At 36.9% G+C, this 22,151-nt stretch overlaps 1 protein-coding gene and 1 long non-coding RNA gene across 4 annotated transcripts in view; one reads left to right on the top strand and one right to left on the bottom strand.

Annotated features, from left to right (window-relative positions):
• GRM1 (glutamate metabotropic receptor 1) overlaps positions 1–22,151 on the top strand; it is a 419,049-nt gene that overhangs the window by 368,406 nt on the left and 28,492 nt on the right. For all 3 annotated transcript variants that reach the window (XM_034990933.1, XM_034990934.1, XM_034990935.1), the window contains exon 7: positions 8,886–9,816. In XM_034990933.1, the coding sequence (XP_034846824.1) occupies positions 8,886–9,816 (931 nt within the window). The remainder of the gene's footprint in view (positions 1–8,885; positions 9,817–22,151) is intronic.
• The window catches only part of LOC118001002, a 37,780-nt gene that overhangs the window by 6,207 nt on the left and 9,422 nt on the right, over positions 1–22,151 (bottom strand). Inside the window, exon 2 of the long non-coding RNA XR_004676606.1 lies at positions 10,852–10,925. This is a non-coding gene — a long non-coding RNA (uncharacterized LOC118001002). The remainder of the gene's footprint in view (positions 1–10,851; positions 10,926–22,151) is intronic.

The raw sequence follows: 22,151 nt of genomic DNA on the forward strand, positions 1-22,151 counted from the left end.
GGACTGTGGCTTTAAGCACAGGAGAACCATTGAAGAATTTAAATTAGCAAATAACACCATGATATTTGTGTCTCAGAAAGATGCTCCTCCTAGCAGTCTGAGGAGTGTAGTGAGACTGGATGAAAAACAGAAGCTAGGAACTATTGCATTGGTTCAAGTGAGTAATTTCAGAGGGCAGCTGCAGCTGCAGCAGGAATGGATGAATATATGAATGCAAGAGATGGTTTACTAGTAAAATCAATGGATATCATATGGATGGATTATATGAGTTTGTAAATTTCATAAGAGCAATGTTCAAATATATGAATTTTGTTTTCCATGGATCCTGATATGAGCTCACACATGAGAGATGTTTCACAAATACTTTTCACAAATTTTAAGAGTAATAGAGCCATAGAAACTGTCATCTGAGTACATAAAGACTTTGTCATGTGAGTGATCTCGTCCCTCCTTTTAGAAAGGGGAAGCTGAGGCCCAAAGGGGTGTACTTGTGTGCCCAAGGTCATGCAAATAGTTAAAAGCAGAGCCCAGTTCACTGACTCCTGATCCCTGGGTGTTGTTGAAAATAATTATGAAGGGTAACATTTCTGATTGTTTTTTACTTTTTCACCTGTTTCCAAATACGAATAGCAGCTAAGAAATTGTATGACTTATTCAGAACACATAAAAAATGCTGGGTAAGTAGAACCAGGTCACATAATTAAAATTTTACTTATTCAGTGAAAGTACCTTGTAAAATGGTAATCTTGTTAGAAAAAGTTAATCTAAAATGAGTGTTAGAAAGCTTTTAGAAATTATTTAGTACAAAGACCTTTTTTAAAGAGAAGGAAGTTAGATTAGAATACATTTGAAGATAAAAACTGTATCTCACTCATATTTTTATTCTGTCACAGAAAACTGCTTTTCAACTTTAATATGCCTAAAAATTACCCAGGTATTACCCACTTGCAGAGATTCCTGTTCACCAGTTCTTAGATGGGACCCAGCAAATTCTGAGGCACCTGGTTCCTGTCCCATCCTGTGAGAAACATTAATCTCTGGCTCATAGTCTAGTGCTTAGGATATAATAGCTGTCTAATAAATGTTCTATTGAGAGAAATAGAAAGAAGAAGGGACTTACCTAAGTTCATCCAGTTCAGTGCATTTGGTTAATAGAGAAGCCACTATGAGAATCCAGGGTTTTTATCCCTGGGTCTAACTTATCTCCTGGTTGCATGCAATAGACTGGCTTGGAAAAGCTTTTTCAGCCACTTTTGGACAACAAGTCTTCTCTCCCACTCATGCTATGCCTCTGTTCACATCTTTATCCTCCTTCATAGTGTGTGCTTCCTGCTGGGCCGTTTTAAATCAAATAGGGGGTTGACTTACTAGTCAGTCCTCTCTGCTATTTGACTGAGACTACAGCTGACTGTGAAGGGCTCAAAGACAAAGCTAGCCTTTCTCAGGTTGATTTTAGAAATCAGAAGTCCTGGCTTTGAGGTGTAAGAATTTTTCTCTTGTCTACATTTTTTTGGGCTTCCCCAAATTTTTCCTACTGCTCCATTTTTACTTTGATTGGGGCTCATCTCATGCCTGGTAAAGAACTTCTATCCTATTTTAAGACATTAAAATACAAAAAACATTTTCAAAAGATCCAATATGTTATAATTATGGAACTCGAAGTCATATATTTTATTCCCTAGAGATCTCCCATTGTGGGTATATTTTTTTCCCACTGCCAAATGATGATCACCATTGATTTAAGGCTCTTTGAGTGAGTAAAGCATAAAAGAAAAATCCTCCTTCACTATACTTATTTAATGTGATTATCTTTCTAAAATATTTAATCTATCATCCTTCACATGCATAAAAGTCACGTTAGCGTTCAAATGAGTTGAGCCGAGCAACAACTCAGACTGCCCTTTCCTAATAGCAATAGGCAAGTAGCTACTTTTGGATCATATATTTGATTATTGTGCAAATCTTATGTTTTGGGTCTTTCAGAGTACACATCTCTGATTTAGTTTATACTTAGTTTCAGTGACACCTGTCATTTCTGGATTCCTTTCAGTCTTACTCATGAATGGACAATGAGGTCTCATTTGCCACTCATTTGGTGCCATGTCAGGCTCAGAGCAAGTGTGCACTACGTGGCAATGTGTTGTTGGTTGTTGTCATGGTAGCAGTAGTTGAGAAAAGAGAAAACCCACAGGCAGAGAATACCAAAAACCAGTAGAAACACTCAGAGGAGTAAATGCATGGCCTTTAAGTAGGTGTTTTGTTTTCACAGGTGGATTTTTTTTTTTTTTTACTGAATTTTAGTTAAAATGAGAAATCACTCTTCTTTAGGATATGGTGTTTTTACTGAAGATAAAGCTTGTTAATACGCATAAAATTATTTTATGAGATAGTTACTTTCCATATATGCTCCAAAGGCTCTAATATTAATGAATAAAAACATGTTTATAAATGTGTTATTGTTTTCATTAGAATATATCGTTTGTTGGCTATAAAGAAAAAAATGGTATACTACTTAGAGGAAGCACTTTCTGAAGCTGTTAATAAGTTTCTCATACTTTCTTCTTGGGAAAATGTACATTTTAATTCAGCATTTAAATTTCACTCTATTTCTTATGATGCATAAACAGGGATCTCTTCTGCCACAATATAAAACTTGACAGTAGTTTAACAATCCATGAACCAATTATATGTAATCTGATGCTACTTATTTCTTTTTCTTTTTTCTTAGATTTTATTTATTTATTTGACAGAGAGAGAGAGACAGTGAGAGAGGGAACACAAGCAGGGGGAGTGGAAGAGGGAGAAGCAGGCCTCCCGCTGAGCAAAGAGCCTGATGTGCGGCTCGATCCCAGGACCCTGGGATCATGACCTGAGCCGAAGGCAGATGCTTAACGACTGAGCCACCCAGGCGCCCCTCTTTTTTTAGTCTCTTCACATGAAAAATAGACAGGGGTGACATTAAAGTTGAACACTGACCATGAAACAGAATTTCTCCTTGTAGATAATTGATATTAATGTAATAACATTAAAGAAAGCATTTTGATGATGCTTTATTGATTATGAAGTATTATTGTAACTGCTATTAAATGTCCAAAGACCTTTTGGGTAGAATAACTGTGGACTTTATTTCTTGATTCATATTAAATTTGTCTTAACCTAATTGGGAAAAAACCCAGTATTAAATTGTCATTCCTCCAATGCATTTGGATCTTATAAGTGAACCAATATTTGTTTAAAAAATTAGGAGTAACTTCCTGTACCTCAGATCAGAGTTATTACTACTTCTCTTAGATTTTGTTCAGGAATTTGTAGTCCGATAGCTCTGGATTCTCTGGGAAATGGACTTGTCTGATAGCTATGAATTCTCTGGGAAAACTGTAACCACAGATACTGCCAGATCCCTAAGTTTTCGAGGCTTTAGATAGAGTATGCGCAACTCACATAAAGTCTTTTGCTTTTGGTTGCTGGGGGTCAGGTAGGGCCAGGACAGTCTTTACCACTATTTGAAGGTAACTCCCACTCCTTCCAGGCTTGGGATACCCAAACACATCCGGGGGTTGGACAACTCTTTAAACCTCAAATACAGGACAAAAAAGTACATTACATATTATATTATATATATGGACAATATGGATATTACAGCAAATTCTCTCAAGGAATCAAAGCTAATGCTTCTGAAATTTAGGATGTCTAAAAAAAAAAAAAAAAGAAGGAAAGGAAAGAAGGAAAAGAAGGAGAAAACAAAGCTGGTTCAAAATATAAATTATCAGTCCCTATCCTCAAGTGACTGTTTTGGGTGGTCCTGGACTGTCATTGAAAAGTCTGGTTTCCCCATAGGGAAAAGAATCTAGGATCTTCAGAAGAAATAAAGCAATCACAGTAGAGTTGTAAGCATATTGTTTTGGGGTGTTGTTGACAAAATGGTACTGTTACAAGCACAGAATACTCATATCTCCTAACATAAGCATATTTTTCTTCATTTGTGTATGGTACACTGTGTAGACTAGGCTTAATTTACAGCTAGGCTTGGACAGCTGATTATCTGTGGAGATGCCTGAGTACCTACCTGTCTTTGACTCTTGGCTACATTAAGGGGACTGATATTTTTTAAATGCAGTTTTGAGTTTGAAGCTCCACTGGTAACAACCAAAATCAGTTTGTTTACTGATGGATTTCAGCTGGCATATTAGATGGGCTTACTTGGCCATATGACTTGAAGGTCATTAAAAGACTTCACTGGGAACTTCTGCCTTGAGCTCTCAGTTCAAAGATGAAGTGTGCCCTTGTGAGAGTAAGGATCTTAGAGAGCTTGCACTGGGATATCCCTTTGCCCCTTGGTGCTTACCTGCACTGTCTTTCTCTTACTATGTTATACGTTTTGCCTTTAAGTAAAAAACATTACATGAGTATGTTCTATGAATCTTCTGAGTCCTTTCAAATATCTGAACTTGTGGAATCTTTGCATATACAAAAATATCATTATTGGAAGTTAGTGAGATATACCTAACAATAGCTTGATATAATTGAATTATTGAGTTAATGATTGTCTAGTAAAACATAGGTTTAGGCAAATACTTATTACTAGTAAGGCGAATACTAAAGGCAAACTCAAATTTATATAGTTTTAAATCAGTAAAGAAGAGAAGTATGAGTAAGAAAGAGTATACAAAGGAAATATGATATATGTAGGACTCTTCTTCAGATGATCTTGCACAGAAGATCATTGTATAGTCATCAGCTTGCTATAAAGTTCTTCAGTAAACAGTCAACTTCCATGTGCCTTCAGCTTCTGGAGGCTCTCTGCAGAACCTCAGTTTAAAATCACTAAGGGGTGTAACCTTCACCAATATTAAGGTTCCTTTTCATTTGTCCAGAGGGCTGGGAATGAAGACAGCCTTGCATAATTTAAATTCATGAATAAGTATTCCACTGAAAATGTTCTCATATCACTAGATTGACAACTTGGAATGTGCTAAGACCACAAAATCTAATCATATTTTAGCCTTTGTAAGTATTGTAGCTTTTCAACAGAATGCTTCAACCCATCTGCAAAATAAACACACTGTTTAAACTAGTACATATTCACAAACCACAGAGGGAGAAAACTGTATACAGTCCCTTTGGAGTAACTCAGAGGTTCTTTTGCAATTGTTTCAGTTAATGCCTCCACCTTTACAATTTGTCTTAATTGATTTAATTACAAATGAAGCATGAACTGGCCACATCTGCTATCCTGGAAAAATGTTTCCCCAATAGTGTTTAATTTTGTGGCCAATTTGTCCCTACTGAAATGAATTCTTTCATTTGTTCCATCAGGATTTTAGCCAATGCCTGGTAGATATTTTATCTGGTACTCTCAGATAGCCATTTTGGTTTTGTCAGACATTATCTTCATGAATCTTACAACACAGTCATGAAATTTCTGGAATTTCTTTTAAGAACTTCTTTTCTGGCCACATTTTGTGTATCTATAATTGAATACTTGAACTTCTTCATGAATTTGTTACTATCATAAATTATTTGTTTTATATGAAATGCTTTTGTTAGGATTTTTAGTCAGAGCAGTCTGCTTAGCATGATAATCTCTAAAATATTTCTATCGTATTTCTAAGTATTTTTATAGTATCTATAACTTTTACGGTACCTTTTTTTTTTACAGTGAGCCTACCACAATGAGCAATGGTTCTTTGATATGTGCTATGCTGTTGAGTTAATACATCTAGATTATGGTGTATCATTTTTATATTTACACAAAAAGAAAGATTTATGATAATCTAGGTACATATGATAATCAATATGTTTATGTGCTCTGTTCCAATCCATCTTCCTATTTCTGTGAAGTCTTTTATCCATAGGGATTCTGGGGCTAACATATTCCTTGGATAATTTTTTTTAATTATACATAGTGTAGGTATTTTCATGACTAGCAGCTGTAATTTGATCATCTGTAGGGAACCATAGTACATTTTGTCTAGAAGTTAATCCTACCTATTAAAATTGTGGGTTTTGTGTCACAGAGAATAGTGTATCCTTCTCATAATAATCTCAAAGTACCAGTTGTGGGTTGGGGCATAAGATTGTTAAAGATTTTCACCATTTCTATGGTTTTATTAAACCAATTTATCTGATGTTCTCTTAATAGTGAGATTACTGGTGGACATAAAGACACCTGTATCAATAAAAAAGAGGTATTGCTTCCCTTGGGAGTTCAGAGGAAGGACAAGGAGTTATTGGGTACCAGTGTTTGCCATGGAGTTAAGTCACTGGACAGACTTCAAGTAATAGGCCTGAATTTTAGCTAATGTGGGACATTGGTTCTTTAAATGACACTTCTGTTTGAAGTATCTCTAGGTTTCCTTATCTACAGGTTCCCAGATCATAGAGAATAGAGGTTCTTTTGGTTGTTTTACCTAAAGATCCACAACTATATTGATTTCTGGCTTATTTACTTTTTAAGTCTATCTAGAAATGTCTAATCACATATTGGATATTTTCTTTTTTTTGGATATTTTCTAAGTTAGTAATTTTACATTTTAACATTTTCTTCTGTTTGGTCTCCTAATTCAGGTCTGAGCCCATTTACAAAAAGAAAAGGTATAGTTTTTCTTGTCAGGTGTTGAGTCTACCTCAGAATTGTCTGAAGATGTCATAAAGTCTATCTTTTTATTTAGTTTATAATTTTGCATCTTTGTTGAAAGAAAAGCTTTCAAAATTGCCTTATGTAATGCATTTTCTATTTTTTAAACTTTATAACACTAGGTTATTTAAGTCTTCTGTTTAAACATTTTACTCCATGAGGCTAACAATTAATTGAGTTAATTGGTACATATCTATAGTGTACGACAATAAGCATCTAATAAAAATCCTGCATTCTACAGAAAATATTTTGCCTGTATCCCTGAAGTTCAGGAAAATCATTAATTATAGCTCTTAATTTGGCTCTAGACCAGGGTTTTAATTCAACTTCCATAGATCTGACTTGTGTTCTAGAAATATAAAATGTAATATTCTTTTCTAATGAAAACTCTAAGGAAAGACTAGCTCATTTACAAAACCAGGTAAAGTTGCACAGAAAAAGGAATGAAAAGAGGGCTAGCTTTCAGATTATAAAGGCCTTGACAGAGACTACACTGGAATTTGAATTTTATTTAGCAAGCTCAGGATGCCAACTAAAAAAGTTTAGTATTGACTATTCAGTATTTTATCTCCTTATTTGTTTACAGCCACTCTTAAATATTTTAATTAATTGAATATGTTCTATCAAAAGCCCCCCATAATAGTTCTTCTTATTCTAAATTATCTATTTAATCATTTTCCTAAAATTTGCAAGGAAATGAGAAGATTTAGGATTAAAATGTGACTTTTTAGAGGAAGCGCAAGTTCTCCCAGGAAGAGGTTGAGACTTTGACATAGATAAACCCCTGACACACAAGAGAGAGGGACCACTGTGATCAGTCAAGACTGTGTGCTTGTGAATGGCTGGAGCTTGTTTATTGCCTTGAGTCTGTTCCTACTTGGGTGATTATCAGAAGCAAGGGTTAACACTGACTGATTGGCTTGCAGAAATCATGTTCATTGAGGGGAGCTGTTGTTGACTAAACAGGAGTAAAACAGGTTCTGATGGTTCCTGTTCCCATGGCCGTAGAACAATGAGTCTTTTCTTAAAGTCATGGACATATTTTTATTCTCACAATTTGGGAAATACTGGCCCAGACCAAACACAAAGTTCTATGAAGGGGTTATCTCCAGGACCTGACAAATTTCTCTCTCTCCGTGAAATACAAAACAGACTTTATTCTCCATCTGAGGGAAAAGATAAGCCAGGTATTTAGGAACATCTCTCCTTTCAAGAGATGGATGACAGGAGATTTCATCCTTCCTTGGTATGTCTAGTAGAAGCTGATAACTCAAGGCCCTCAGATGCCACAGATGGATCATACATAACTCAAGGGGTGAGACAAAGTGAGTAATATGTAATAAATGGGAAAATGTAGATTCTTCTAAAGAATTCAAATAAAATTTATGTTTAAAACACTCTGCCGGCCAAAACAGTACTTGTCTATGAGCTGGACTTAGCTCTGGACAATAGCTACGTGAAAATAAAAATTTTGTTAGTGTATTTCTTACTAACGTATTCTATTACATTATCACTATTTAACCTTCCCGGGAAACACAGTTTAGCTTCCTTCTTTTTCTTTTTCTGAAAGTGTAGAACGAAGTTCCACCCACAGAGTGGCATCCATTTGTAAAGCTGGTGTTGGGAGAAAAGATTATTTTTATAGGCTCAAGTATGTCACATTAGTCTTGTGGTGAGATCAGGTTTGGGAATACAATTGTCTTCATAAGACAATGATGTATATATATTAGTGTAATAATGAGGCATTTTAAAAAATAATTAAAATAACACAAAATGTTGGGTGCCTGGGTGGTTCAGTTGGTTGGGCAACTGCCTTCAGCTCAAGTCATGATCCCAGAGTCCCAGGATCAAGTCCTGCATCAGGCTCCGTACTCAGCGGGGAGTCTGCTTCTCCCTCTGACCCTCCCCCCTCTCGTGCTCTCTCACTCTCTGTCTCAAATAAATAAATAAAATCTTTGAGAAAAAAAAAGAAATAAAATACACAAAATGTGGAAGATGTGAACATAGCTATGTCTCTGGTAACTAATAAGCAGTGTTATTATTGATAGCAGAAATCTTGGATTTTAAAACTATTTTTCTTGGGACACTGGGGTGGCTCAGTAGGTTAAGCATCTGAATCTTGATCTCAGCTCAGGTCTTGATCTGAGGGTCGTGAGTTCAAACCCCACACTTGGCTCCGTGCTGGGTATGAAGCCTACTTGAAAAGAAAAAATTAAAAAAAAAATTAAAACTATTTTTCTCATTACAGGCTGTGAACCTATTCCTGTGCGCTATCTTGAGTGGAGCAACATAGAATCCATCATAGCCATCGCCTTTTCCTGCCTGGGCATACTTGTCACCTTGTTTGTTACCCTCATCTTTGTGCTATACCGAGACACACCAGTGGTCAAATCCTCCAGTCGGGAGCTCTGCTACATTATCCTAGCTGGAATCTTCCTTGGTTATGTGTGCCCTTTTACTCTCATTGCCAAACCTACCACCACATCCTGCTACCTCCAGCGCCTTCTGGTTGGCCTCTCCTCTGCCATGTGCTACTCTGCTTTAGTGACCAAAACCAACCGAATTGCACGTATCCTAGCTGGCAGCAAGAAGAAGATCTGCACCCGGAAGCCCAGGTTCATGAGCGCCTGGGCCCAGGTGATCATTGCCTCAATTCTGATTAGCGTGCAGCTAACCCTGGTGGTAACCTTGATCATCATGGAGCCCCCCATGCCCATCCTGTCCTACCCAAGTATCAAGGAAGTCTACCTTATCTGCAATACCAGCAACCTGGGTGTGGTGGCCCCTCTGGGCTACAATGGACTCCTCATCATGAGCTGTACCTATTATGCCTTCAAGACCCGCAATGTGCCCGCCAACTTCAATGAGGCCAAATATATTGCCTTCACCATGTACACCACCTGCATCATCTGGCTAGCTTTTGTGCCCATTTACTTTGGGAGCAACTACAAGATCATCACCACCTGCTTTGCAGTGAGCCTCAGTGTAACGGTGGCCCTGGGGTGCATGTTCACTCCCAAGATGTACATCATTATTGCCAAGCCTGAGAGGAATGTCCGCAGTGCCTTCACCACCTCTGACGTAGTCCGCATGCATGTTGGTGATGGCAAGCTGCCCTGCCACTCCAACACTTTCCTCAACATTTTCCGAAGAAAGAAGCCAGGGGCAGGGAATGCCAAGTGAGTTATCTGACCAGCTTTACCTCCTCCTCTCCCTTTTCTCTTTGCTTCTCTTTGAGTAAATCATATTCTTCCATTTCCATATTCTTCCAGTTTTCATTTCCTTTCTTAATCTTTTCTCCTTTTTTTCCAAATTTCACATTCTCTTGCAGTAGGAATACTAAAAGTCTCTTTGTTTTCATTCCTTGAAAAGCAAGGAGCATGAAGCAACAACCAGCTGAGCATATCCTTATTCTTACCTAGAATCTTCAGCTTCTTTTCTGCTAATAATTTTTTCCTTTTACATGGGTCCTCACCTTTATGGAACATCAACACTTCTCTGAGGTCTGGGTTTAAGATGCAAACTCTAGTTCTAATTTCTAGTTTAGACTATGATTGAATAAAGTTTCTGAGTTATTTTTATCACTCTGGAGTTTCACCATTACTAATCATGGGTTGGAAGGAAGGAAATTCAGCACCTGGGGAAATTTGACTATTTCATAATTTGAGTGCAACTAGCAAGAAGTCTGTCCAGGAATAAGTTCCCTTAAGCAACTGTCCTACCATGCCCCTCTTATTTATTGAGCATTAATGGATATTGTAATAAAGATGTTCCATAATGCTACACATGAGCTGTGCTTCTTCTACTGCAAGGTCACAACCAGAATGGTTTGCTTCTGAGCCATAAAGCATCAAAAGAAATAAGAAGCTAAATAAAGGTGAGGAGCTCCACACTGACACGGATACTTGAAGTTCTAAAGGTAATTGAACCATCCAAAAATTCCTCAATTTTCCCCATTAGCAGTGTTAATTTTTTTTAAACAGTCCTTTAAAAGTGAAGAATTTTAGTATAAATAATTATAACATATACATTGTTGTATATGTTTTTCACCCACCTGAACAAGCCAGCAAGAGAAGGGGAATAGGTGTTATTTTCTCCCATTTTATAAGTGAGGAAACTCAGTCACTGTGAAATTCTATGACTTGTAAGTGTAATTCTATTTGGTTAGATAGTCTTTGCCTAGGTCTTAACTGGCATGAAATTTCTCATCTTACCTTATGTCAAAAAATGTACAGGCCTTAAACCTCTGTGTTTCGTATCTTTACTTGCCAAGCAGTACCATGGGCATCTATAACAGAAATCATATAATTGGTTTGAGGATCAGATGAAGGAGTCTATGGGAAAAAATATTTTTTTAATCCATGGAATTATTATTATTTCAAATAATAAATAATTTTTTCAGTGTTAAGGATTAAGATCATAATGCAGGCTTACTCATTGCTATATCCATTTCAAGTTCTAAATAAAACACTGATAGTAAAATTTGCTTAGTCATTTTTTTCCCTTGCCAGGCTTTTCATGCTATCCAGCATGCCATCAGGAGCAGCCCCTGGCAGGGACTCATCAGTGAGCATGAAGGCAAATGAACAGTGCCATGAAATGAGAAAAAAATAATAGACCATAGCCACAGAGTCCAGATGTAAAATGGCACCATAACAATTTTCATTAAGAGGGAGGGAGTGGGAAGAAACACAGTGAAAAAGGAGAAAATACTTTTTAAACTGGAATGTTTGTAGACACTAAGAGATTTCCTTTGTCCCATGTCATATGGCTTTATGAGGGTTCCATTCCACCACCTACCATTATGCACCTCCATGTTTCTGATTTTTCTGCCTTTATTATGGTTCTTCAGAAACTTTCACGTGATTTTTGGTGACGGTCATTTCTGAAAGCTGTTCCAACCATTAATGAAAGAAGAGACCTATGTGATTGGATATCTTGTGTTGGTACCCAGGGATATGCGTTTAGGGAAGCTCTCCCAATGATTCTATATACACTTGTACCTAGAACTCCATAAGCATCTGTCCAAGAGCAGTGACTGATGAATAGTACACAGTGCTTACTGCTGGGATAAGCTGGTGTGACTTTAACAATGCTTAACAACCCTCTTGCAGCCAGGCATTGTTGTACATTCTGATCATCTTCTTGTACGTGGAACTTCTTTCCTTATAAGCCTGAGAATATCCCTTTCACTATTATGAATTTAGAAATCAATTTTATTTGAGATCCTGCTTTTAAGAGAGAAATCAGCTTGTTCTAAATTGGATTGGTTTTCTAGGAAGTACTGTTTAACCAATAAATTGCTCAACTATTAGCTATAATTTCTCAACACTCTCAGATTATTATGGTAGGAAATATACTTCTAATTAATAGCCTGCAGCTTTCTTAGTATGATCTACAGGATGTACCCCTCAGCTGAGCTGGCCCACAGAGAGTATTTGAGGCTAACCTTCTATGGAACACAGCCACTTATTTACTTATTTTTCTCATTTATTCTTCTGTGGCTTCTCTTATAACTCTCTATGAGACTGTCATTTTAAAATAATAATCTCAGTGCCTATGTTTTTACCTTTTTTATTGCTGTTTTATGTGTTTCTGGTTTGTCTCCAAACTTACAAAAATCACAACAATCTAATATTTTTCTACAGCAACTAAAATCTAGCAGAGTTTTGCCAACTGGAGCAAAGGGGCTGAAAACTCTGGAGAGCACGTCACCCAATGAGTTTATTACCATTCTGGATGTGTAATTCCTACGTTTATGGTGCACTGAGGGTGTTCGGCAGTCTGCATATGTAGCTGTAAACACACAACAGCTGCCGTAATGAAGAGCTTCCAACTGATCTATCTGCTTGAATATTATTGTGAGGAGTTGCAAGTCTGACTACATCCTTGTAAGAGGCTGTTTCTGAGATACTTAGGAGGGATGACGTCGTGGGTCTGTTTTTGCAAAGTTTTCTGCAGTTTTTAAATTTAATCCAAAGGTCTGGGCACTTGCTTTACATTTTCTGAAATGTAATTTAGGAGGAGTTTAACCAATAAATTGGGTGTTTGGGTTACTTACAGTTAGATGCCCAATTAAACATAATCCTACCCTAGAAGATCGACTGAATAGCATAATTGCCTTTGACATCTCTAATTTCTTTAGCTGAAGTAACTTAATGTATTCTGATAGGAAAATATTTAAGCTTAACCTAATATAAAGACAGTGGTAAAATTCTCTTTCTTGGGAATGGCATTCATAATTAAGTAAATTATTTAGATCCAAATTACTTCCTTTTGAGCAAAATGAGTTAACACTATGCAACTGAAAAATTAATATTATGTAAATGACATGCTCCTTTTAAAAAATAGACATATTAATGACAAAATGTCAAACTAACACTTCTAGTTATTTTCTGGGTAAATAACCTCAATGAGTGCCAATCTAATGGCACATGGAGCTGAAATGTGACAGTTCACCCCTATGGCCTTTTGCATGCAAAACTAAAAACAATTACAATCACAAAAAGGCATTAGATTGATGCAAGGAAGTAATTTTAAAACTGGGTTCCTGGGGGCACCTGGGTGGCTCAGTAGGTTAAGCCATCAACTCTTGGTTTTGGCTCAGATCATGATCCCAGGGTCCTGAGATCGCGCCCTGCCCCTGTGCTCTATGCTCAACCTGGAGTCTGCCTGAGATTCTTTCCCCCTTCCTCTCCATCCCCCTCTGCCCCCCCCACCGCTTGCACTCTCTCTCTTTCAAATAAATAAAATCTTAAAAAAAAAGAGGATAGGTTCCTAAATAAATAGAATATTATTATGTTCTTGCAATTGTTTCTTAAGCATTTGAATGTATGTTTCTACTGAGTGCAAAAGCTAAGTGACATACTAAATGGAATGATGCTCTGAGGAAATTTTCCTCTTGGTCTGCTAGAGAAACATTTTTTGTCCATAAGTAGAGGTCACTAAGCCTGCAGCATTCATGATTATGCCCTGGGTATGCCTTTTAATTTGTCTTTCTTCCTTTGATTATGAAAGGAAATATGATAGGGAACCAACAGACATCACAATCAAATAGAAATAACATGTTTTCTTTCATAGAAAGAACTCAGTCACTATTCTAATAAGCTTATAAATGAGAAAATCTGTCATTTTGAAATTATTTTTCCTGTAATCATAACAATAAATGGCTTTAAAAGTATTGTAAAAAAATGAAAGTATTGTAACTATTCCCTTGTTTTTAGAGTAAATATTAGAAGATTTTATCTAAGTATTTGTCATAGAATTTTACTACTTGATAGTAACATTTACAGATGATCAACTGTTTGTTCATTCATTTATTCAATCAGTCATTATTTCAACAGTAAGCTTAAAATCACATAGGTACTTGATGTGGTGCTAGGTAATATTCAGGATAAAAAAAAGATACAAGAAGCAGGCACTGACTGTACCAATCTTGTGATATAGTAAGGGAGACACACAAAATATAACTAAGTATACTGGGTTAGGTGCCATAATGCCACAATATAACATTTTGAGTGTCAGGGAAGAAAGAGATTAGGTCCAGCTAATGGAGCAGTATCTGCTGAAGGATAGGACAAAATTTCTTAATAAAAGTGGCATTTGAACTTGGCCTGAAAGGATGTTTTTCAACAGGAGAAACTGCTATGATGAGACCATTTTGCATATCATGTAAATGAAAATTTAGAAATGTGAATGCATTTTCTAGCCACACTTTGGAATCTGGTATGAATGAAGTACATGGAGAGGTGTAGTGGTGGGCAAATTTGTCCTACAGAAAGAGGACAGATTACTGATAATAATTGATAATAATCAATGTTCTAAGAAGCAGCTTAGGTATTTTTTATGTAAACTGCAAGGTGCATTAAAGATTTTTGTGATGTTTTATGGTCATGTGTAAGCTTTATGGGAAGAGATTGACTACCGAAAGACTAGTTAATAGAGTGCTACAATAACCGAAATGACAGTTTAAAAATAAGAGTTTTAAAATAGAAAGTCAAACCCCAGGTATGAATATGAAAAAGTTTTTTGAGCTTGATTCATTAGAGCTGGATTATTGGTTTGCAGAGAGGAAGGAAGAAATAAAAACTAGAATACAGCTCTCATGATTTGAGCCTGTGTGACTGGAAAAATAAAGCGAGCATGAAGGTAGAATACAGATGTAGAACTGGGGAGATGTTGATGAGCTAGGTTTCAGACTTATCAATTGAAGATGCAGTAAAGGCATGCCAAATAGAGGCAGCCATAAGTTATTTAGAAATTTAAGTCAGGAGCTCAAAAGAAAGGTCTGAGCCAGAGCTCTAGATTTGACGGTTAATTGTCAGAATGTTTAAAGTGGCCAAAAGAGTGGTTATGACATAAGAAAAGAAGAAAGTAGGAGGAAGAACATTAGGAACACTTGCACTTGAGAGAGAAGATAAATAAGGAAAACCTGAAGGCAATAAACACAAGGGAATCAAAAAGAATGGGGGAAACAGGAGGACTGCAGTATCCTGGAAACCAAGGAGGAGACTGTCTTAGTCAGCTTGGGTTGCCATAGTAAAATCCCCCAGACTGGGTGCTTAAACAACAGACATTTATTTTCTCACAGTTCTGGAGGCCAGAATTCCAAGATCAGAATGCCAGCATGGTTGATTTCTGGTGAGATCTCTCCTCTTGGGTTGCAGATGGCTGCCTTCTAGCTGTGTGCTCACATAACTTCTTCTCTGTGCAAGCATGGGGAGAGAGAGAGGGAAAGGGGAAGAGGAGGGAGAGAGAACTATCTGGTGTCACTTTTTGTAAGAGCACCAAACCCAGATGAGGGCCCCACTCTCAGGACTTACTGTAACCCTAATTACTTCCCAAAGGCTCCACTTCCTAATGACATCACACTGGGGGTTAGAAGTTCAATTTAGGAATTTGAGGGGAACAAAACCATTCAGTGTCTAACAGACTGTTCCAAGAATCGAGCTTGGGATCCTTGGGCTCCTCAAGCATGGAGACTATGGTTATCCTTGAGTGGCTTCAGTGGTGTGATGTGGGTAGAATTTCTATTGCAATGAGTTGAGTTTGGCATTAAAGGAACTTAGAATTTTAGATAGTATTTAAGGAGGAAGGAGTGACATAAGAGAGGAGATATATAGCTTGTTTGTATCTAAGAAAGGAGCCAACAGAGAAAGAAAAATTAAAAATAAAACAGATCAGGGGCACCTGGGTGGCTGTCAGTTAAGAGTCTGCTTTTGGCTCAGGTCATGATCCCAGGGTTGTGGGATCGAGTCCGGCATTGGGCTCCCTGCTCAGTGGGGAGTCTGCTTCTCCCTCTGCCTGCCGCTCCCCCTGCTTGGGCTCTCTCTCTGTCAAATAAGTAAATAAAATTGTAAAAAATATAAAATAAAATAAAAAGTAAAAAATAAATAAAAATAAAACAGATCATGTGGTTTATGCTGAGCCACCTGACCCAGACCTGTGTCATTACAATACAGTCACTCGCCATTTATTGACAACTCTGTGACCAATGAAGCCTCAACTCTGAAGAACGTGTTGGTTATGTTCGATACTGGTTCTCACTTAGCTACATGTGCGTTGCTTGGCATTAAAAAAAAAAAGATGAAAAAAATCAGGCTGGAAATTTATAGGAATTTTAATTAATACCCAAAAATACAGCCCTTGTTAATGATTTTATCAGACCTCTGGACTTACCAATATTGAGTGTAGGATTTGAGAAGCGACATATGAAGGAAAGTCTGGAAAGTAACATGTGCTTTCCTGGAACGATTGGCAGAGCTAGAGGATTCATGGCTAATAAGTAGCAGTTGTTTGTAGAAGAAAGAAGGGTGTTGTGGATCCAGAGACAGACTCAGTTGGGGCTAAAGCAGGTAGCTTTATTCAGCAGTGATTGAAAGGAGCTGGAAATCCTTGGATCTCTTCCTGACAGCCAGTCATAGTGCTTGAGCCTGCCAACATGAGGACATTTTATTTGGTGTAAAGACTTATGCCCCCTGAAAAACCAAGCCAAAATGCCTTCACTTCCTGAAAGATGTAACATTTTGTCACCTGGAAGCACATTACCATAATTTAGAATGAAAATAGATAAGTCGGTATGTCTGTCACATGTGGAGAAGATGCTGCTGTGAGGGACCAGCTGCAGAGGCCATGGGCTTACGTGTGGGGAAGGGGTGCACAATAGGACAAAGAAGGATGGACACAACTTGTCCCCCATCAGGTGCAGCAAATTTGCAGTCACCATTGTTTTCTTGTTTTTTTTTCTCGTTAATAATATGCTCGTTCTGCAAATAACACAGAAATAGCTCCTTTAATACTCATATTTTATGTTTTCAAGTTCTATACTGAGATCATAAGGCACAGCTTATGTTACAGCTTCAAAGAGAACAGTTCCTTTTGAATATAGGTCACCTCTTATATTTCTTTCAAATTCAAATAAACTTGCATGACTGATCCATATTCAAGTTCCTAAATGTAATATTTTATCCTCATATGTTAACAGTACATAGTTTTTAAACTGAATTCAGAATATTTTTTTAAAAAGATTTATTTATTTATTTTACAGAGAGAGGTGAGGGGCAGAGGGAGAGAGAGAAACTTGAGCAGACTGTGCTAAAGGGGGAGCCCGACCCAGGGCTCGATCTCATGATCCTGAGATCATGACCCTGAGAACACAACCTGAGCTGAAACCAAGAGTTGGACACTTAACCGACTGTGCCACCCAGGGGCCCCTGAATTCAGAATATTCTATATGAATATCCATAATGGCCCAAGAGAGGTCCATATAACACAATTGTGCAAAGAAACTAAGGCTTGAAAAGCTCAAGCCATTTTTATAAGAGAAAGAAATGGGACTAAAATTACTGTGGGTTTGTTTTTTTTTTTTTTTGGATAAAACCATCACTCTAGTAGCTGTTTATGTCTGCTACCTCAATAATGTATATATTCATTCATGCATTCAATAAAATGAGTAAGACATGTAGACTGCCCTGAAGAAGTTCATGATTTATTGGTGTAACACACCATTACAATAAAATTGGGTGAGTGGGAATGATAGGAAATGATATAGTGTGGTGATTCAGGTGGATGTGTAAATTTAGAGTCAGAAGTTTATTGAATATATGCCCCACTCTATTTAACAGTCACCTGTTAAATGAAAGAAATTATTGGAAGACCCACCTTCAGGCTGAACCTGACCATGGATATTCTTAGATCATGAGAACAGAGCCTATAGACTCACTAATTAGAACCCTTAAGCTGCAAGTTATAGAAAGCAACTTAAGCTAGTCTAAGCAAATTTATTTTACATTTGTATAAAATAAATGGGAAAATGTAGCACATAGTAAAATCTCAATAGCTGTTAGCTAGTGACACTGAAATTTTGAAAATAGGGGACGATGTATGGAAGTTTATATATTAGCATAAAACTCTGCATTACACCATCCTGTAAAGAGAGTTCTGAAAACTAGTGGTGTGCATCATCATTATCATTAGTTCATGATATCTATGCTGTGTAGAATGGAAGGCATGTATCTGCTGAAAGTGGAGACATGCAAGTGTGATTTAGTGTGAGATGTGTGGGGGGAAGGACACCCTGTTTGACATGGCTTGGCAATCTGTCCATACTTGGCCACAGCTAAAGAAAGATGAGGTCATTTGCATTCCATCTGTTAGTGTCCAGCGTAAAGTGTTACCTACTCTAAAGGGAAGCAGATCATGCGAGCAACGTGTTTGTAAAGCTAGTTCAAGAGCAAAAACGTTAATAGCTTGCAGAATGAAGAACATAAGAAGAGGAAAGTACCAGTGGATTTGTAAGCTTCAGATCATGAGAAGAGAGCCTTAGCCTCCTTAACTAGAACTCTCTGGCTACAAATTATAGGAGCCAACTTAAGCTAGTCTGAGCAAAAAGGGGTGGGCTATTTAACAGGAAGAATATAAGGACTACTTTCAGGTATCCCACAGTAACAAGATTTGGAATGCTTCTGGGCCATATGGGGGATTGGGCTCCTAAGGAGAAAGGTCTCAGTGTCACCTCCTGTCTCCTCTCTGCCTGCCTCCTTCATCTTCTCCTTATAGATCTGCTTTCTCTATGTCATGGGCCCTCATAGTCCATCCAAGGACAACCATCCCAGTGCTCCTGAGTTTACATGTTGTTATAGATCCAGCTACCCAAAGAGATTTCTTTCATTCTCTCTACCCATGTGGTTCTACATAACACAGAAACTGATTGGCTAAGCCTGGCTCATGTGTCTATCTCAGTTTAAAGAGGTGAAGGACAATCATCTATCTATACAAAGCATGAGTGATTATTCCAAATTCAAGTAGGTATGCCAATGGAGGGGAAAGAAAATGTCATAGCTCTGACACAGCATTTATTATAAAGGTATGCAGTATAGAATCAAACAAATTAAAAAAAAAGACCTGTCTTTACTACCTTTATAAAGAATCCTGGCTATAAAATGCTTCTCAGTTGCCTCAAGATGAACAAAGAGGAGGGGGAATGGTGTTTTGTTTTGTTAAAGGAAAATAGATCATTAGGACATTGTCTTCTGAATGAATTAAAATACATATAAATTACAGGCCAACAGTAAAATATTACTTATTATTAACATTGGTTAATAGAATAGAAGAAGAAAATGATATGACTATAATTGAATTTTGTTTCAAAAGGGTAAACGAAACCTCCTATAATTTAAGGCAACTTAACAATACCCTCTATGCAAATTTTCTTCAAGATAAATGAGGAGTCCACTGCAAACGAAATTAAGCCAAGTCCCTAGCAATTCTGCTAAATATATTGAAAATCAACTGCTTAAAAGAAATCAATAAGAAATATTTTCCTGGGATGCCTGGGTGGCTCAGTTGGTTAAGTGTCTGCCTTCGGCTCAGGTCATGATCCCAGGGTCCTGGAATTGAGTCCCCCATCAGCCTTGTTGCTCAGTGGGGAGCTTCTCCCTCTCCCTTTCCCTCTGCTGCTTGCCCTGCTTTTGCTCTCTCTGACGAGTAAATAAAAGAAATATTTTCCTTTCCCTGATTTCCCAGCTATAAAAATATATAGTTACTTTGCTCCTAGTAAATTCTCTCAAACACTGTGGGAATTAATATCATTTTCCATTTTGCACTGCTTATGTTACTTGGCTTAGATGGCTATGGGATGGGGAGTGGGAAAGTGTTAACAAAGAAAAAAAATAAAGACATACATGATCAAAGTAAATAGAAGGATTTATGACCATAGGGCAGGGGTAGCAGTGAGGAAACAGAAGGGATGGATCTATGTCACTAGCCAGCTCTGTGACTTCAGCCATTGATTCTGTTAGTGCCTTATTGCAAGCTTTAGTATTTCAAGCCATTTTAGTAAAGTTTTCATAATTTCATAATTCAGTCCTTTGCTTAAAAAAAATATGGAGGGCTTACTCCTTTATAAACTGTGGACAATTTACTGGGGAAGACATATTGAATGGTCTATGACCCCACAGAATTTCGAATGGAGCAGAGGACACCAGCAAGAAAGATCCCAGAGAAATAATTAAGGTGCAAAATAAAAGTAAAAGTGAGGTTGCTCACAAAATTCCATTTTAAGACCAATAAAATAAATGGAGATATGCAGTCGCCTCAGGGTAGTTTGGCTCCAAAGCCTATAAAATTTGAACTGTTACCAGACTAAATGTATTATCACATCTATACCATGATTGATCTATAAGAGTGGGGGTTGATCAGACACAAAAGCAGAGAAGAGCAGTCACTGAAACAAACATTAGAAATGATCATGGACCTCTGTGATGTGGAGATGGGTGAAGGGGTTGAAGACCCATGGGCTCTGAAAATTTAAGTCCAAATGACAAGATGACCCCTAGAATTAATAGGGTAAAACAAGCTATCTTAGCTTAATGCCATCAAATGTTTAATTATTAAAGCATATGTAGCTGTTCTCAGCCTTTCTGATCCAGAAATTCATAGCTCATATGTTATTTACTACAAATATATATTTTCTTTATTCCACAAGAAGAGTCCTAGTTTCCAAGGAAACAGGAGATGATAGAATTAAAATGTCTCAGAGGTATATACTTATGTTATTCCACAGTAGCCATACAAGTGTGTTAGGATAACTGCTAATACTATCACAACCAATTAATTACTCAGAAAGAATTAAATACAGTAGTTCACATCTGATCTTTCCATCCCTCCCTTTTAAACTAGTTTTACTGTATCTACATTATCTGAGTATATAGCCATTACATACTATATGTTCTCCCATTTAACCCTCATTTAATCTTAGTTCTACAATTAAAGATGGGCTTAATACTTACCTCCAGTCTTCATGATGATGTCTTCCTAGTTATTTTGGTAGTCTGAAGCCCATAAACTTAGGCCAGAGTAGATTTTTCAGGGATTTACTCATGGGAACAGTCACTTAGTTTTTGCTTACTGACAACAGTTCATCTATAGTTTTTATATCAAATGTCAGTTTTGCTGGCTATAAAATTCAGGGAGCACATTTTGTTTTCCTAAAGTATCTTCAATATGCCTTTCTAGTTACAGTTAACATAAAACTTTGCTGCCCAAAATTCTGATGATTATCTATTTTCCCTTATAAAACACCTGCTGTTTTCTTTCCTAGACATCCAAAATAAATTATTTCCATTTCCTATAAAGTCGAGTTGTTTTGCTAGAATGTGTCTTCATATTGGTTTTCCTCTGTCAGTATTTTCAATGTGTAGTTACAAATCTTTTTCAATTTCAGGAAAATTTTCCTGAGCTATATATAATCTTCAGTATTCATTTCCTTTTTTTTTTTTCTTCAAGCATTTCTAATATCTGTATATTGAAACTTTTTTGGCTAACTTCAATATTTACATTTTTCTCTCTAATCCTTTTTATCCTTTCATTTCATATTCTTTTTATTGAGCATAGTTTACATAATTACATCAATATGCATAAATTTTAATGGCAGTTTGATACAATTTAGAAAATTGCATGATATACCCCTGTAACCCACATGCAATCAAAATATAGAGCATTGTCTTCACCCTAGAAATTCCCTCATTCTTTTCTAATCTGTTCCACTTTCCATTCATAGGCAACCACTACTGTAATTTCAATCCTCATAGATTAACTTGCCTGTTCTTGAATTTCATAAAAATGAAATCATACAGTAGGTTTCTTTTATGTCTCCATTCTTTCACACAACATGAGATTGGTCGGTGTTCTTGCATGGATCAACAGTTTATTCCTTTTAATTGCTGATTAATGTTATATTGTATGAATATACTAAAATGTGTTTAATCTAATGTGCTAATGGGCATTTAGTTTGTTTCCAACTGTCGCTATTACACATAAAGCTACAATCAACATACATGTACTAGTTCTTACGAACATGTATTTTCATTTTTTGTACATATATGCCTAGAAATGGAATTGCTGGATGATAAGGCAGGTGTATTTTTAACTTATAAAAAACTGCCAAAGAGATTTTGCCATTTTATACTCCTACTAAGAATGTATGAAATCCATTTGGTGTTGATAATTTTTCACA

This window comes from Mirounga leonina, unplaced genomic scaffold (assembly GCF_011800145.1).
Source record: "Mirounga leonina isolate KUSES-001 unplaced genomic scaffold, KU_Mleo_1.0 Mir_53, whole genome shotgun sequence".
Lineage (NCBI taxonomy): Eukaryota > Metazoa > Chordata > Mammalia > Carnivora > Phocidae > Mirounga > Mirounga leonina.